General features: G+C 30.9%; 1 protein-coding gene across 1 annotated transcript in view; it reads right to left on the bottom strand.

The window, feature by feature from the left end:
* LOC125069235 overlaps positions 1-17,952 on the bottom strand; it is a 33,676-nt gene extending 15,724 nt beyond the window's left edge. Inside the window, exons 1-24 of the mRNA XM_047678659.1 lie at positions 17,874-17,952; positions 17,678-17,806; positions 17,055-17,203; positions 14,658-14,964; positions 14,185-14,397; positions 13,670-13,906; positions 12,382-12,567; positions 11,065-11,307; positions 10,684-10,938; positions 10,350-10,563; positions 8,513-8,649; positions 8,367-8,435; positions 5,039-8,043; positions 4,485-4,691; positions 4,161-4,292; positions 3,862-4,072; positions 3,552-3,777; positions 3,384-3,481; positions 3,103-3,300; positions 2,833-2,959; positions 2,591-2,734; positions 2,110-2,276; positions 1,770-1,934; positions 232-369 (exon numbers count right to left, since the gene is read on the bottom strand). Coding sequence (XP_047534615.1) covers positions 232-369; positions 1,770-1,934; positions 2,110-2,276; positions 2,591-2,734; positions 2,833-2,959; positions 3,103-3,300; positions 3,384-3,481; positions 3,552-3,777; positions 3,862-4,072; positions 4,161-4,292; positions 4,485-4,691; positions 5,039-8,043; positions 8,367-8,435; positions 8,513-8,649; positions 10,350-10,563; positions 10,684-10,938; positions 11,065-11,307; positions 12,382-12,567; positions 13,670-13,906; positions 14,185-14,397; positions 14,658-14,964; positions 17,055-17,203; positions 17,678-17,806; positions 17,874-17,882 — 6,966 coding nt within the window. The 5' untranslated portion in view covers positions 17,883-17,952. The remainder of the gene's footprint in view (positions 1-231; positions 370-1,769; positions 1,935-2,109; positions 2,277-2,590; positions 2,735-2,832; positions 2,960-3,102; positions 3,301-3,383; positions 3,482-3,551; positions 3,778-3,861; positions 4,073-4,160; positions 4,293-4,484; positions 4,692-5,038; positions 8,044-8,366; positions 8,436-8,512; positions 8,650-10,349; positions 10,564-10,683; positions 10,939-11,064; positions 11,308-12,381; positions 12,568-13,669; positions 13,907-14,184; positions 14,398-14,657; positions 14,965-17,054; positions 17,204-17,677; positions 17,807-17,873) is intronic.
* Positions 17,953-18,239: the final 287 nt, after the last annotated feature.

Here is an 18,239-nt window from a genome sequence, read left to right as displayed (position 1 = left end):
TGTGATTATCTACACTATTCTGACTTACGTAACAATGCGAGTATAATTAATACGAAAATAATTTTACATGACAAAATATTACCAGTAACGTATATTTTTAATAACAAATAAAACGATTTTAATGATTTTTACATAATTATTAATAAATACTTATATCGTCTGATTATATTTTCATAACGAAAAATCAAAACATAAAATGTATTAATGTTATTCAATTTTAGTGTCACTTACCTCTCTGTAAACAGCTCTCGCTAAATTAATTCTAGCCCTCTGTCCTCCCGACAATGACACACCTCGTTCGCCCACCAATGACAGATCACCGTATGGAAACTGCTTGAAATCCGGCAAAAGGGAACATACGCGACAAACCTGTGATAAAATTAAATTATATCATTATTGATTTCATTACATCGCTTATTGCCTGTAAGTAATATCAATTTCGTGACGATAATTATATTATAAAACTAAACAATGCTATTAAGCGTAATAAAAACTGCATGTTGCATGTTACTTAATTCGAGAATGAAATATAAAATTCAATGACACACTTTAAAGATCGATTTACTTGATGGATTTACTTTACATGGCAAATACTTTCTTTATATTATCTAAACAAGAAAAGAACTGGCTATTTTATAAGGCTATTCTGTAACAAGAAATTCGAAACTCACTCAAGAACACGACCGTAAAATGTAAGAATGTTATATGCATCAGTGACTTTAATAATTATAAAATTCACTTTGTCACACAACCTATACGGTTATACAAGTGAGATACAAAGTGAATTCTTACAGATTCGCATTATTGTAAAAGTATAGGTAAAAACTAAGTATCGGTAACTTCATTAAACCTTAAACTTCAGTTTAGTTTGATTTCAGCAACAAATTTATTTTTTAATTTAACTTAAATGTATTTTTATGATAACATTATTGTCAACTCACTATTATACGACATTTAAAACACAAACATTTGTACACCTACAGCTTACTTATAAGCTTTACTTATCAGATTCTCAGTTAAACACAGATTTCTCTGTTTCTTTGACAAGTAATTTACACAATATTGTAATTAATAACATTTAAAGTTAAACCTTTATAGTTTGTGGCTAAAAGTTATATGTTGCTACGATGACTATTGCATTTCTAAATTATGTTATTTATAGATTCATTCGTCGTAAGAGGTACAATTTCTTTTTTATAGCTTGATTGCGCATAATATTAATTTAATTTTTTATTACGAATTGACACTGCATAATTATTTCAAATCAGCTTAAAAAAAAAACAAACAAATTGAAAACTACACAAATTTTAGAATATTGTTTTAGTCAGATTATTGTTATCTGTTGAATTTTCGGAAAGAAACATTGTAAGTAGAATCTATGTCGGTCTTTATTTAGAGCATTACTTATTGCTTAGTGTGATAACCTTGTTGTCATTGCTGAAGCTGAATTTGCTTTTAGAACAAATCAAATTAGATTTCTTTATTTAACAAAGGAGCATTATTAACGCAAATTTAACACTACCACTGGTTTGAAAATACAAAAATAAACCAGTCTTAGAGAAAATAATCAGTCTGAAATAATCATACCAATGTATATTTTATAATAGACAAACACATGAAACAATGAAAGGACCACATTCTAAATATTAAAATTAGTAGTTGTAAAAATTATCACTGTATTTTTGTATAATAATATATTGCATTTGCTGATAGTTATTAGTTTTGTGTGCCAAATAAATAAATATGTAAAAATGTAGAATAATACTAACCTCATTGTACCTGTTTACATCGTACGGCAATCCAAATAAAATATTTTCCCTCACTGTCGCTGGGAATAACCACGACTCTTGACAAGCATACGACATGCTTCCTTTAATAGTCAAATTACCACTGTTCACTGGTAGCTCACGAAGAAGCACTTGCAGTAATGACGACTAAAGGAAATACACACTTTTATACAATTTCGAAAACCTGCTAAGCTAACAGTAACAAATATAGTAGATTTAAATACAAGATCAGATTGTAATACGTCACGAAACAAAACTATGTAAACAACACACACTAATATTTGTGTATTTAGAAACGAAACGAAAAGGATTTGAACTTCACCTTTCCCGATCCAACAGCTCCTATAATAGCACATAGCTTTCCCTTCCTTAAGTGCATAGTTATGTTCTTGAGTGTCATATCTTCGGGACTTTTAGACGCATCCCATGAAGCACTCACGCCAGACAGTTCAACTAGGGTTTCACCTACTACTGAAGTGCGTGGACTAACTATAAAACAACTTAGTATAAATTGATAAGTACATTTTTAAATCCCTCAATTCGAACTTAAGTCCCAAGACACTAAATCAGAAATTCAGAGATCTTAAGGTCTTACAAAGTTTAGTGAATAAAGTCTTATGTTAGTGGAAACGCTCAGCAAGGTTTTATTATCTATTATAAGGATTACGTTTCAAAGCGTTCACCCTACTCATTACATTATTATTAAATACATTTATATTCTATTATTTTGATCGTTTCCAAAAGCAGCAAATTCTCAAGAAATTTTTCAAAGTCTTTAATAATATTAAAAATATTTCCTTTACCAATAGAAGGTCTGAAATTTTCTTTTGAGGAATATTTTCGTGCTACTATTGAGTTTGAATCGATGGTCGTCATTTTTCCGTTAAAGTCGACTGGGACAATCGATGCTGTAGGTTTCTTTAACAGTGATAAATCTTCTCTTTCGTCTAAATCAGGAAAAATACACGAAAAATCATCAAAGTACTTTAAATAGAATTTCAAGAAAGTATTGCAGTGCAGCATTTAGATCGATATAATTACTTACCCATTATTAATACATTCTGTATTCGCCCTAAAGAAACTTTTAGTTCTGACAGACTTGCTATTGCAAGTGGTAAAATAAAAGTTAAATTCATTTGCACTATCCCAAGAAATACTTTGATAGGATATATCTGAAATCAGTGTACAATTCGTAAAAAAAATATTCAATTCCAAAAATATTCAACAAAAATAATGAATAATTTTCGCTTCATTATTTGGTTTTTTTTTTTAAATAAATAATAATTTAATTATTTATGCAATATAAGTTAGTTACCGTATCAGCTCTTAGTAAATTGCCCGAAAGAATGAACGTCAACGCCGTAAGGAACAGAGTACTACGCTCTGCAAACATCATGAATCCTAAAAAGACGCTGCGAACGAATATTGACTTCTTAAGCGCGGCGAGCTCAAATGCTCGTGCCACTTTTACCACATGCTGAAACGACTTCTCCCAGGCATACATTTTTATAACCTGTATGGTGAAGAGTTTGTGTAAATGATTAAAAATTTTAACAGTACTCTTAACGTATAACATAATATTTGACATTCATTTACCTGAATTCCATTTATAATTTCACTCATTAACTTAATTCGTTTGTCAGTTCTTTGTGCTACATTCCGTCTAATAATAGCCGTGAGTTTTGTAAGACCAGCTAGAATTATACATTATTTTACAAAATGCATGACATAGTATATCCTTACTCATTAAATAATCAAAGGTACCTTGTATAGGTAGAACTAGGAGAACAACACCAAAAAGTCCAACGTACGGCGCATATCCACCGGCTCCATACAAAAAGTACAACACGATGGCTAATTGTACTGGGACCAACCATAAATAATGCAGAAACATGAATGCCATATCAAAACGAGCCACATCATTTGATAGTATATTGACCAATTTTCCAGCTGCTACTTCCGAAATAGACACTTGGTTCATACGCAGTATCTACAGAATTCAACATTTTATTTTAATAATATCATCTTATTGTCATAATATCATATCATATCATCATATCATTCATGAACTTACTTTTCTATATATTAGAGATGAGCAGGCTACTTTCATTTTTAAGCTAAATCGAGTCACAAACAAGCTGTTATGATGCTGGCTTAAAGCACCAACTAAATTAAGCGCTAACATTCCAATCGCATAAAAACCAGCCTCTTGTCTTGTTATAGATTGACTTGCATTAGCAGACCAGTAAGATAGAAGCTCAGAAAAAAGTAAAGGTTGAACAGTCCTGTTTAAAATAATTGTAAAAAGAAACGATATAATTATTTTTATAAATGTAAAATAAAATTATAAAACAAAACATTCCGTGGAAATACCTTGCCGTGGCATTGATCAAAAGAAGACATGCTCCAGGAAGATATGCTAACCAATACGCCTTTATAAATGCTTTCCAAAGTGACGGCTTACGATTCTCCCGCAGAGCTCTATCGTATTCCTCTAGCCAATATCTAAATTAAATTAGAATCATAAGCCTTTATCCGCTATTATACAACCACATGTATCAGACAATTAATATATAATAATTTAAAATTGAAAAAATTAAAAGAAGTGTGAAAACAGAACTATGATTAAAATTAAAAATTATATGAATTAAAATTTGAGAAGAAGCTGTAAAATTACTGCAAATAAAAAATCTTTACCTTTCCAATCTTCCTCCAAGCCTGTCAGAATCATATTGTTTGCTAGGAATTATTAGGTCATTTTCTTCTATGTCCCTTTTATTTCCTTTGAATAGAACTGGACAAATCCAACAAATAAACAGTCTCGATACTATATTTGGTTTATTTCTTTTTTTTACTTCACCTGGTTTTTCTTCCATTTTGACAGTATTTTTGACACTGTCCATATATATAATTTTTTAATTTATATTGGCACTTTTTATTTATGATGTTATAATTGAAACATTAACTCCGTTATCCGTTTAAACACACGTTTCATACATAACAGACTACTGACTAATCTATTTACCAACTGATAACAATGACAATCAATTTCGTATCACACACAATTTTATTTTTACTGTAAAAATTAGGCGATATAAATTCTCTTAATCTAAGTCGACTTATAATAATATCGAAAAATCAAATAAAAATAATATAGTTTTACTATTTATTACATATTAAATAATACACAAAATATTTCGATGATAAAGAATACATCAATTTTAAAAAAACTATGTAAGGTCTAATTAAAATAAAATTCTTCCTTTGCATGAATTGGACAAACTCGTGAGCTCAAAGAATCACAAATGCACTTTGATTGAACTAGTTTTTGTTCAATACTCTCCACTAACATTTTTACATGACATATGGGTACTACTTTACAATTACAAATTCCTGGGTCCTTTACGTTGCTATCTTTGACGTCTTTATATTTTTTATACTGAGAATTTTGATCAGTGGGAAGATACAACGAATCGTAAAGCGAATTTTTGTTTAATTCATAATCTGTTTCATCATATTCATTATCATCAATTTGTCGCGCATTACAATCATACCAATTTGATGAATCTTTTTTATGTTTGGTGACATTGCTTAAGCTAGTGTTATTTGAAGTATCTGTTACACAGCATGTCTCCTTTGAATATTTTAAGATAATTTCTTCTTCGTTATCAGCAGTGATTGTTTCCACATCACAAGAACTTGTTAAATCTTTCTGCTCACAATGACTACCGATGCTTTTATTTATATAAAGATGTTCTGATATAGGAGCGGGTATTCTATGCATGATATAAAATAAATTGTTGGATGGATTTTCTTGTAATGACTTTGATATACGATCATCTTTCTCATAATTTGTTTCCATTGTGGATTTATTACAATGACAAATGTCAACTAGGCGAACACACGAACAATTTGATTTATTTCCGCTACACTGTTGTGTGCATATTGGATCTGCTATTTTGGTAACTTTTCTCTTAGGTAGTTTCAGTTGTTCTTTTACTAAATTTGATGAAATACTAGCCGGCGTGTTATTGCTTATTTCCATTGCCTGTAATTTATTACATTTAAATTTTATATTATTAGTTATTGATTGATTCGCTTTGGCAGTCGCATTAAAATCTAAATAACATGGTTCACTAAAAGTGTACCGACATTTGCAATCAATTATGTAGCCTCTTTGAAATTCACAAGAAACTTTTTTCTCTGCTGTATTATTTTTTTTTAAATTGTTGTACTCACACGCCTCACACGATTTATTATCAACAAGAATAGATAGTGCCTGAACAGACGTATCTTCCAAATTATTTGCATGCTGGTTACTTGTTTTACTAGTATTAAATTGAACAACCGTATCATTATATTGCAATATTGATTCAGTCATCTGTTCTTTTGAGTTTTTTAACAAAACATTTCCGAAACTTTTTTCGTTTATACATTTGCATTTATCTCTTAAACGCTGAAAATCATTATCAATCAAATTAGAAACCTTATCCAAAATAACAGGTAAACTGTTTTCTATACTACTATCGTTAGTAATACAAGAGCACTGAGCTCGCTTCATTTTGACCTTTAAGTACTCTTGCAACAAAGAATAAGCTCTTTTCCAACTCTCTTCATTGACGTTAAGTCCCATGCATTTACAACTCAATCGATTTGTATTTTCTGAAACTACTTCCTTAACTTTAGTTAAAATGTTTGAAAATAGTACTTTTTCTTCTTCAGCTGTAATACGGCCTGATTTATACGAATAACGTTGAAATTCTACTAATTTTTCTCTCAAATGCTCTTCAAGTAAATTAAAAGCATTTAACTCTAAGTCTTTATATTCATCCTTGTTACAACAAACACATTTTGTTTGATCGTCATTTATTATGTTTGGCGTATTTATTAAGATTTTATTTTTATCATTACATAATATATTTGAGAGATTCGAGTCTCTTTTAATTGGTGAATATTGTAATTCCGAATTTGTCTGATTTTTTAAATATGTTTGCGATCTTGGTTTTACTTCTAAAGTATTGGGGCTATCTTTACTAAGGTTAGTAAAAGTGGAAATTGTATTGTTTTCGTCACTTTCTTTAGCAGTTTTAAAAACATTTGTAAGTGTAACTCCCAAAAATTTTACATAATAGTCGCAATCGTCTGATAATAAATCTGATTTTTTTAAAACATCTCCAACATACGAATTTCTACATTCATCTAAATTTTTTATTTCTTTATTTGTATTAATGTTTGGTAATTCTTTGTCAACATTTTTGAATTTAGAACTGGCTTGGACAGAATAAACTTGTGATTCCTTTTTAAAATCAAGTTTACAACTGTTTGGAGGTTGTATTTTATGGGTCTGATCTGATTTGATTACTTCAGATGTTTTCATACATATATTTGGTCCGTCGCCATATTTTGGTTTATTATAATTATGGTTTGTATATTTAAAAGAATTATCATTACTTTTATCTAAATTAACTGCCCCGATATATTCAGAATCGGTAGTATTCGGCAAAATATCGTAATCCGTACCCTTATCATGACCATCTTTATAAGAATAACATTCCGGGACAAGATCACTAGGATACGTAGGTGGAATATTATTCTCTAGCAATATTTTGTCTTTTCCGTGAACTGTTAAATGTACGGAAGACTTATTTTGTTTTATATTTTTCCTTAAATTTTCAGAAAGTTTATTGTCATTTGTTTGATTTTCTTTGCTTTGGTTGTACAATATCGCTTTATAACTTACGTCATTTTTTTCTCCTTTCCTGTTCAATAAAGTTTCCAAAAGTTTTTCAATTGAAGTGTTAGACGGAATTTTATGAAAACAAACACATCTACTTGGACAACTAGTCTGCGTTGGAAATCGATTGGCTTGAGTATCTGCATCTTCTCCTGGTGATATTTGTGATATTTGGTAACTAGGTATGGTATCCATTTTATGTTTTGATATATTTTGTTGAATTTTATCCTTCTGCGGAGGATCTTGCATCGAGTTATCTCGTGTTCCACATAAGCATAAATTTACAGCAAACGACTGTTCAATATTTTTTAATATTTTTTTCTTTTTATTCTCTATACCTCCATATTGATTAGGCTTATTAATATTTTGTTTTGTACTATAAGACATCCTATTCTCAGAATTATCTATTTGTCCTAAAGTTTTGTCATTTTGAGGTGATGTTTTTGTATTTTCACTAATTTTTTCATCGGCGTCCTTACTACGTTTCATTTTTTTGTTTGTTAATGGAATACCATTCTGTTTCTGCAATTAAAAATAAACCAAAATAACAATGCACTATATGATTAAAACATGACAAGTAATAAAGTAATAGATTTTTTTTTACTTGTATAAAATATCTTATTTGTTGTGATGGTTTTTTTAGTAAACAAAAACCTATCAATCTTGATTCTTTACAAGATTCAAGATTCGTAAGCCTTAGCAAATACTACAACATTATATTTGATTGAACAATTATCAATGCAAAAACTATGCAAAAACGTATGGTTAAATAATAATTATTAATTTCCTAAAGAGATTTTTCAACGATGGTTTCGATGGCTTAGGCTTATACCGTACTTACTAACCGAAGCTCGTTTGACTATTCTTGCTATTTTCCCTTCCATCAGCCGTAGATCTTCCTTTTTGACTGATTCCTTAAAATAATAAAATTCTTGTTTTAGTAATATAATCTGAGAATATACTATTGCGATTAACTCTTTCAGCTTAATACCTTTCTAAGATCTTCGACTTGAACCTTAAGTTGAGTGACATCTTGTAATGTACGTTTAAAGTATGAGGGTGGAATCTCCGTGTTTTTTCGAGCAATGTGTGTTGTATTTGGTCTTTTAACGAGACACTGAAATACTGCTGCAAAAACGTAAATAAATAGTTATATTTCATATAGCATGAATGACAGAAGAATTATAAAAATATTGCGACAGACTATTTCAAAACCACAGATCAAACCAAAATATTATTTCAAGTACAGTTTGATAAATTTAACCTAAAACTACCCCACTGGTTCGGAAAGTAGATTCTACTCAGAAGAACTGGCCAGAAACTCAGTATTTACTCTTTTCCACAATTCCAATTACAGAGTACGAGTATGTCAATAAAGTACAAGTTATATATATTCTGTCTAGAAATCAACAAATACTAAGTCCACGCTCTGTTATGTATGTACTGTGCATAAGTGCATTAACTGGATCTAGAAAATTTAGGTACCCATCCTACCAAATAAAACTCAAAACAATACTAAACTAACAGTCGTTTCACTGAAACCCCAAATAAAATATAAAAACAAGACAATCTTTAACAGTCAATTTCTGATATTAAATATACATTTATGCATTGTAAAATATCCCAAATGCAGTTGACAAACAAATGTAACTTCTTCTTCTAGCAATGAAAAATTCCCATAGCTATTAAATTAAATAGCCCAAAAAAATTTATTTTGCCCGGACTTAATACGTAATAAACAAAGCATTCATTCATCTATCCATTTTCATACTTGCTTAATTTTTTATTATTCTGAATAAAAACTATTTCGAGTGCATCAGGATGATGTCACATAACTGGATGGCCCGCCATTAGGCCCACCACCGCCATACAACAATTTATAGTACCATCCTTGCTAAACATAATTATATATAAAATATACACTCACTAAATTGACTATAGTTAACTCTTAGCTGTGTTGTAGAAGTGTTATAATTATACTAATCTATCTGTATTTAAAACAAAAGAAAAAATACAATACGAAGAATATTTTTATACATCATTATCATCATTCTGTTCTCCTCTAGTACTGGAGCTTCCCCAATGGCACGCCATTGCCACAATTTCACTGCCAGGCATTTGTGTATATTTTCATCCTACCTAGGTAGAACCTCATTATCAATACATCCTACACTACGCTCGCCAAGGCGTCGTTTCCACTCCAGAACACGTCTGTTCCAACGGTTTTCGGTTTTACGACCACATTACGTCTATGACTTTAGTTCTATGTTGGATCGCCACATTTGGGATTCGATCCTACAGAGAAACTTCGAGCATAGCCATAAACCTAGCCATAATAGCAATTAAATAAGTGGATCATAATATATTTTTTTTTGAAAAAACAATTATAAACATTAACTATTTTAACACAATATAGTAATGCGAACATAATACCAAGTTAAGATAAAAAAATAAATATAAAATCTGTCACAGCATCTCAGAAATATGCGAGAATAATACAAAACTAAGATTTAGATTAATCACTTCACGCAATATCAATTATTAATGAGCATCCAAAGAATTGCCTGCGCTTCATAATAAAACTAAAGTTATTGTAGAAACATTTACATTTTCATTCCTTCTAGATTACTAACGAAACATATCACTAGTAATTACTTACTACAAAAGGTAATAATCACAATTGAACGCTTATGTTTAATGCAAGAGTACAAGGAAAGATTGATAAACATTGAATGTTATGAAGAAAACGTTCGTTAAGAGGAAGTGAACAATACAAGTAATAAAGCCAGTTAAAATACTATACATGTATAAAACTGTTCCACGCTTACATTGAGGCTGGCATTCACAGGGAGGTGGTCCTTTAGTCATAATTTCTTTGGCTCTTTTTGTAATTTGATCAGCTCTCTCGTTAAAAAGTTGCTCTGCCAGTTTCGTAGCTATTTTCTGTGCTCTACGCTCTATATTTTGCTCCTGCCAGGAATCGTTTGCATTCATGCTATAAGACATTACTTGTGACCGATCCGCGCAAGATCTACCAATCCACTGCAGTATTCAAAATAATATTAATTATTAAAAAGTTTTAAGACAAACCTGAAAAGTATTTTGGAATTTTTCTTCATGAGAGCACAAAAGAACCCTATTTAAATAACGATTTAAACTAACTTTTGCGTGGTATTTTTCAATAGACGTAGCTATAGCAATGTCTAGCTCTCCGACGAGTAATTGCTCAAAGAAATTCCGCAGGTTTGATTTTACAACACTAGAACGGTCCCAGTTATGTTTATCTTCTAGACATTTAAGTAACTGGCATGGCATCGTTGATCCTGATCCACCTAATTCAGACTGGAGTCCTCCGAATAAATCTGAGAGTAAGCTGGATAAGAGTTGGGTACGAATAGAAGTACATGAGCACGTATCCTGGAAAATATATACCGTCATTTTTAAATAACTTATAATAATGACAAAAAACAAAAAACTCGAAAGTCCCTTAAAGTTAAATGCTAGACGTAGCCTAGACATAATAAAATTAAAAACAATATATACTAGTTGCTTTTCCTCAGAAGTGCATTGACAAAGGGCAGCGAGAGAAGGAGTTCGCTTCACTTCTATTGCTTCATCCAAAGGAATTTTGCATTTGCATTCTATCACTTTTTCCTTAAGTTGCATTAGTTCCTCTCTCTTCTGCTTCAACTCATTAACTTTTCCCAGCATGCGATTATCGCACATTACCTTGCAACCATCCAGATCTTCCAATAAGCCTTCTTTCTCTGTCCGTAATTCTTCGAGCTATAACATTTGAACTATATGTAAATATATACAAGTTCGTTTATTATTATGTGATACATAATATAGTAAGCCTGTAATCCCCCACACTATGCTTCAAATATTACGAGTATTTACCTTTAAAGTTTGCTAGATTAATTTATGTTTGCTACTCTCCTTCATATTACGGACGTAGCGTAATTATAATAATCATTAATGTAAGTATTTAAAGAAACCTAAAAAATGCTGAATAATGTTTAATGTTCTCAAAACGAACTCTATATAGGTATGTCTGTACGATTTGAATAAGGAAGAATTAGCTGTCTATTATTCCGAGACATTATTTCTCGGCTATTTATTTAAAATGTTTACAAATGCAACCAAGTATCACAAACAATGGGAGATTTCAAGTTTGTCATGATCGCCACGAATCAGGAACGAAGAATTTGTGCACTGTTTGTGAGTCTGCTGTAGCACTGGCCTAAGAAATCGCTCGTCGATTTATTCTGACGTAGGTTTAGTTCTACTTACACAACTGCTGCTAAAACTTCAGTATCAGTATTAGCACGAGTATGTTACAAGAATGGAATTTCGTGCCTTAAACTTTCATTAATGACTTCAAACTATCCTCGGACGGTTGTAGGTAAGGTTGTATAGTAGACCAGAAAAGGTATAAAATACTTCCAATAGTTTTAAATTTTGTACGTAATATAATAACACTGATAATTAATTATAGTGACAATTATATTGTCATGAAAATTCTCTTCCTTTAAACGCGCATTAAACTCAAATCTAGCTAATTTATACGATTTTTCTATCATCTAAATGTGAGTTAAATTGTCAATATTTATATCTGATCTAGATGCAGAATAAACAAGTTACGTCTAGAATTTTTAAACATGCATTATTAGGGAAGCAATTAACTAACTAGACATTATACTTACATATGTTAAAATTCAATGTCATTCTTTAAAAACGAATACTTTGTATTAACATGGTGACGCATAATATATTAGTTTTTAAATGTTAATCTTACTTGTGATGTTTCATTAATTAATTATGTAATAACAATCTTATTCTTTATTTTTGGTTTTTTACCTGTAATTTAATTTGGTTAACCTCAGACTCGCCAGCCAAAAGCTGATTTGAAACTTGTGTTATCTGTTCCTTAAGCATACTCAGTTCCGCGCGCAGTGCTATTTCTGCTTCGTGCGTTAAACATCTTGCGGATTGTATTTCGCTATCTAGAGCTGTTACTTTTCTACGAACCTGGTCTTCTTTAAACTGTTTAATAAAATATATTTTAATTGATCGATTTCAGATGTATTTTCGAACGGTTGCCGTCAATGTTTGTTTTACATTCTATTCTAATCTAAGAAGGAGAAGAGATACTAAAACAACTTTGACCTTGAATTCACATTATTAACTAGTAAATGTAGCTTAACTAGCAACATTACTAAACATCTTTTGTTATTTTTACTTATAATTATTCATTTCGACAAATTAAAAGAAGTAATTGAAAAATTCAATAACTTCAGAAAAGTAAACAAAAAAGTTTCTTCGTCCAGCATTAATTTTAGGAGAATTTGGTTAATCCGTGCGAATCATTATTAATTCGGGCAAAAATAGCACCTTCAGAAGTAAATTAAAGTGTATTTATATAGTTAAACAACACTGATATATTGGCTGAAATTATTATGTATAAGAGTATTATGTATTAGAGTAGAACTTTCTGCAAATTGTATGTTTATCAAAGGTTTGTCTATCTTTACTCCTTCTATTGGAACGGACCATAGTATGTTAACATACTCTTGCCTCTAGTCATTGTAATCATACGCCTGCCCCTAAACCTATTAGGGTTCAGCGCAGTGTGACCAACCCATGAAGGTTTAAATATCATGGCACCATATGGTTGTTGATCACGTGCTTAATAATAATTAAGAGAAAGAGAGCTCATACAACACTTACAGTTTGAGATCGGATCTATTGGAGCGTTTCTCGAGCGTTTTTTCAGGAATATACTCGCATAGTTCTATATCACCATATATCGCCATTATATACGGTTTATAGTTTCTTCGTATTACAAAATTGTTTGAAATAAATAAATTACATCAAACAGTTTGTAGTAACTGTTACTCATATTATATGAGAAATTAGTTCAGCTGTTTTTGGAGGCCTTGAGAAGGCCTTTTTAATTTATATTATTTACAGTATTACTAATTCTGATAGTAATACTGTTAATATAATATATTGGATATCGAATCGCTGTTTTTCTAAATACAGGTGAGAATGTCAGAATAACATATTTTAATATTTTTTAAATTGGAAGTCCTATCATCAGTACATTACATACATACAGTAAAATTGTTATAAATGTTTAATTTACTTGAAGATCTCGATCCATTTGAGCTGCTTTGCAAAGCTGTTCCGCTAGGGCACTATCACCTCGCGCTGCCTCTTCACTCAGTCGTAGACGCACACAAGCGCGATCGCACAAATCTTTCTCGACCAATGTTAGTTTATCTCGGTCCTCCTCAGCGACCAGTGCGAGGTCTTTAACATTCTTGGCCAAGTCAGTGCAAGCGTTCTTGTAGCCGTTGCGTTCATCTATTGTCTTTTTTATCTAAAATACCAATGTTTTAATTTTATCTCTTTACAATTATATCATATTTATATGACATTTAGATAAACAATAACACAATCATCGAGGCACGGAAGACATGTAAATGCCAAGGTTTGATTCTAGCAGTGACAGCCGGTTTTCATTAAAGTTCCGAGTCAAGTAATTTAAAGCTATGGTAAACACATCAGTATACGGTACTTAAAAAGAGCATTCCATTAAATATTTTATGATACTTTACTGTGAAGCTTATAGACAAAAATATGTCATAATTTTCTAACTTGTTTAGTCGTATCGTCTTCTTTTTCTAACGCTAATCTAAGACGACGTTGGTAGCCAAGTTCCAAGTCTTTCCAGGCGGCTTCAGCACGTTCTAGCAGTTCAACCCTTTCAGCTTCACGACGAGCCAGTTTTGCCGCTCGGTTTCTTAGCTCACACACAGCTGTGTCCAAATCTGCTAAGCGTTGCACACAAGCCGAATCCATGCAGCACGCCTAACAAAATATATCTTAATTTAATAGCGTTACAAAATATTACTGGAAAAATAAATAATTTATATTTTTTTCGTTAAATGTTGCAAACTATAGATTCCAGTCTGAGCAATATTTTTTATAGAAAGTCACAATTTTTGTAGAAGAGTGCAAGATAATGTAAAATAATTAAATATTTAACACGAATATAGTACTACCTAGTCAGTTTTGTGGTAGACTGACTAAATTAATTAATCGAACACGATTTAATTACAATTACTCACAGCATCTATTTTGTTAATTATGTCTTTTGAATTTTTCGGCGTTTTTCTTGTAGCATGGTGTGAACAAGGTGTGCTCTCCATGCGCATAATAATTTTCGTTTCTCTTGGCAGTTTAACCACGGGTCCCATTAGTGATTTGGTGTCAAAACATTTGGAGTCAATGTCTTTAGAATACACTGGTTGTTCGAGATTCAAATCTTTTGTTGATTTCGAAGATACACTCGTGTTGTTGACAGAATCAATATTCACATTATTTAAATTCTCGGAAGTTTGTTGAACGGGTTTATTACGATTCTGTTCGATGAATCTAAAAAATATATAATATGTACAAAACAAATTAGTCACAATACTATACTAAAACATGACGTGTCTATTTAATTTTTTAGATGAGCAATAAATCAATATAATAATTTTAAATCATTGCGTCTTGACGGGACGCCCCACAGATAGATATTGATGGTCATTGAAGGAATATATAATTAAATAAATAACAAATTAATATGACGTAAAAGAAAAAGAAAGAGCTTCTTTAATAAAATAAACATATTATTCTACAACTAATATATAGAAGTATAGGTATATACTATACGCGCCAAGCACACATAAGGTAGTGAAGATCAGCGACGGAAAGGAGGCATGACATTAAAGTACATCATCCGTTTGCCGTCACGGCATGCCCGTCGGTCTTACCACCGAAACGCATCAGTAATAGAAGCTTCACATCAAAAAAATATGTTGTCTTAATATCCACTTAAGACATGCTCTAAGAAATATTTTATACTTAGTTCTATTTTGGCATTGCTCAACTGTTAAATTTCTGGTATGCCTAATAAAGTTTTTAATAAATAAATAAACAGTAACTAAAAAGACTATTATTTATTTATTAATGACCTTGAATATTATGAAAAGATTTTATTGTTGAACGCGGCAAATATTTTTAAGAATGAGATGGCGTTATCATTTCCACTTATTAAAAGTATGTAAATAATACATATATTTAAATAAGATAATATAATCAGAACAACTCACATTGCGTCAATTTAATAGTAAAGTCTATTACGTTTATTATAATTTAATTGGCAATGTAAAAGCCAAAGACACACTTAGAATAATGCCTCGTTATAAAATTACACAACCGCCCGCGTATCTTACCATTACGAGTTGTAATTGTATCTTACCGTGACATTATTCAAAGGCTTGTTAATTACAAAGCTAAAAATAATCAATAACTCCTCAGAAATCAATGAAAACTAGTCATCCCGCATCAATTAAATATCGATTATCACTATTAGGGATCGATAAGATTAATTGTGAGTAAAAGGAAAAAACGTCAACATTTTGAAAATATACAAGTTTTATATAATTCGAAAAAAATATATTTTTTAATGATTATATATTATTTTCAAATTATTCATGAGATCATCTTCAAAGTATAATCGTTTACAATGGTTTATAATTGTCACCCACAAACAGAGCGTAATAATAACCTTTAATTATCCTCATTGTATTTGACGGCACTACTTATGACCCTTTTCCCATTTAGGGTCCGCCCTAAAGAGTTATATATCTCCCGGTCGTAACGCGTGTACTCTTGCATATAGCACGCTATTAAAAAATATCGTTTTTTTATGTTTGGACTGCTTTAATTTTACCCGTAATCATTATTAAATATGTATTACAACAGATACCATATCTTTTTGCTCTTCAAATAAAACAATGGAAGGTGTTTGTTTATAAACACAGATACGAAAAAAAGGTTTATTAAGTCAATGACTCAATTTTTTCTTTATTTGATAAGGAATTTAGTTATAGTTATAGAAATTTGATATTAATATATATCGATGTGATAGTGAAATACATTCCTAAGAACTCTTGATAAATCTCACATTTTTTTTATTATAATTGTCGATAATGATGCAGATGACCTCCTACACGATTTCGGCCACGGGCGGCGGTCATCCTCAAGGGAGACTAGGCCACTGCACAGAATGTATACAGTGAACAAGCATGTATAAGATAATTGTTGTCTAGGTATATCCTCTCACTCTCATAATCCAAGGGGATAATAAATGAAACACAACCGAAAATAGTTAAGATGCCGGACCGACGGCTTTATGTGATATTTGAGGCACGGAAATGTGCTAAGCTTCGGGCTAATACTGATAACTTCTTAATAGAAAAACCTATAAACATGATTGGTCCGATCTAGGTTTTGAGCCTAGAATTGAGATCTGCAATTTTTTAACTGGAAGAAATGGCAAAATAATAATAATTCACGTATGAGGTACCAGTAGTGAATAAGCAATTATAATCTAAATAATAAACTACGAAGGCGATATTTTTTTTTTTAATTAAGAATATTAAAAATTCTAGCTTCTCTATGTAATAAAATCTTACTGATAAAGGCTGTCAGTGTCCTTGTGTCCAAGCTGCTGCCAAGCTAATATCGCGCAAGTGAGATGCCGCTCCTCCGGTGTCTGTGAGATCATTTCGATCTCGTCACGCGACTCACGATCGAAACGCTCGTGCGCCGAGCGCATCGCATGCTGCATCAGCCAATATATTTCAATGAATAATTTAAACATCGTACTGTTTCTATATCATTTTGAAATAGTTAAGTGTAAGACGTAATCATAGTAATAATAAGGATTAAATTTAAAACATAGAAACTACGATTTAATATGTTTTTGAATATATACTTTTTTCTCTGTTTCGTTATGGCGTGTATCTGCGCTAGTTAGTCAAAATATTTTGTCAGGGTCAAGTATGAGAAAATATTTGTAGTGGTCGACATAGTTCGTTGTACAAAAATAACAAAGAAATAGTTAAAATGTAGGTCAACAACCTAATGTTCATAAAATCTAAGGGAAATTTTTATATTCAATATAGTTTAGTGGTTTAGCCGCGATGAAGTAACAAATAGTTACTTTAAGTTACTTTGTATTATGCAATACATAGTTTATAACACACTTTATTATTATTTTAGGCTTAAAATTAAAAATAGACGAACAATTATTCACCCTTAAATCCATACACGGATTCTTTTCAAGCGCCTTGGAAATATTCCAAATAATAAGAGAACACATCGATGTTTGTTTAGTTGGCAACGAAAACGAACCAGTTTGCCCGTATTTTCTAGGGCTTTGAGCCTGGAAACAATATTTTTTGGTGTATTGTCTATATTACACGATATTCTACTTTCACCTGTCTATTTACCATTTTCATTGAGATACTGTCTGGTTTAGCATTAATTTATCACTGGCGTAATTTTGAATTTGATTTAAAACCTGTAATTTATATGAGAAAATTATATTGTTGACACATTTTTCTAGAAATTTGTTGCATACTTCATCTTTGTTTGACGTATCATTAATAGAAAAATCCCTTTAACCACAAAGTTCGAATACTTCTGGTTACAGATACTCTAATTAATATCTAATTAGATTTATTAAAATTTAAAATGTATGTCAAATATGTAAGTAAGTTAATGTTAAGATATAATGCAATTAAATAAGATGGTAAAAACTTATTTAATTATAATCTGAAGGATCGCCACGACAGTATAGTTTGTAAACGAGGTTA

This window comes from Vanessa atalanta, chromosome 2, assembly GCF_905147765.1.
Source record: "Vanessa atalanta chromosome 2, ilVanAtal1.2, whole genome shotgun sequence".
Classification (NCBI taxonomy): Eukaryota; Metazoa; Arthropoda; class Insecta; order Lepidoptera; family Nymphalidae; genus Vanessa; species Vanessa atalanta.
The sequence above is the reverse complement of the archived record's forward strand: the minus strand, read 5'-3'. Positions and strand labels throughout refer to the sequence as shown.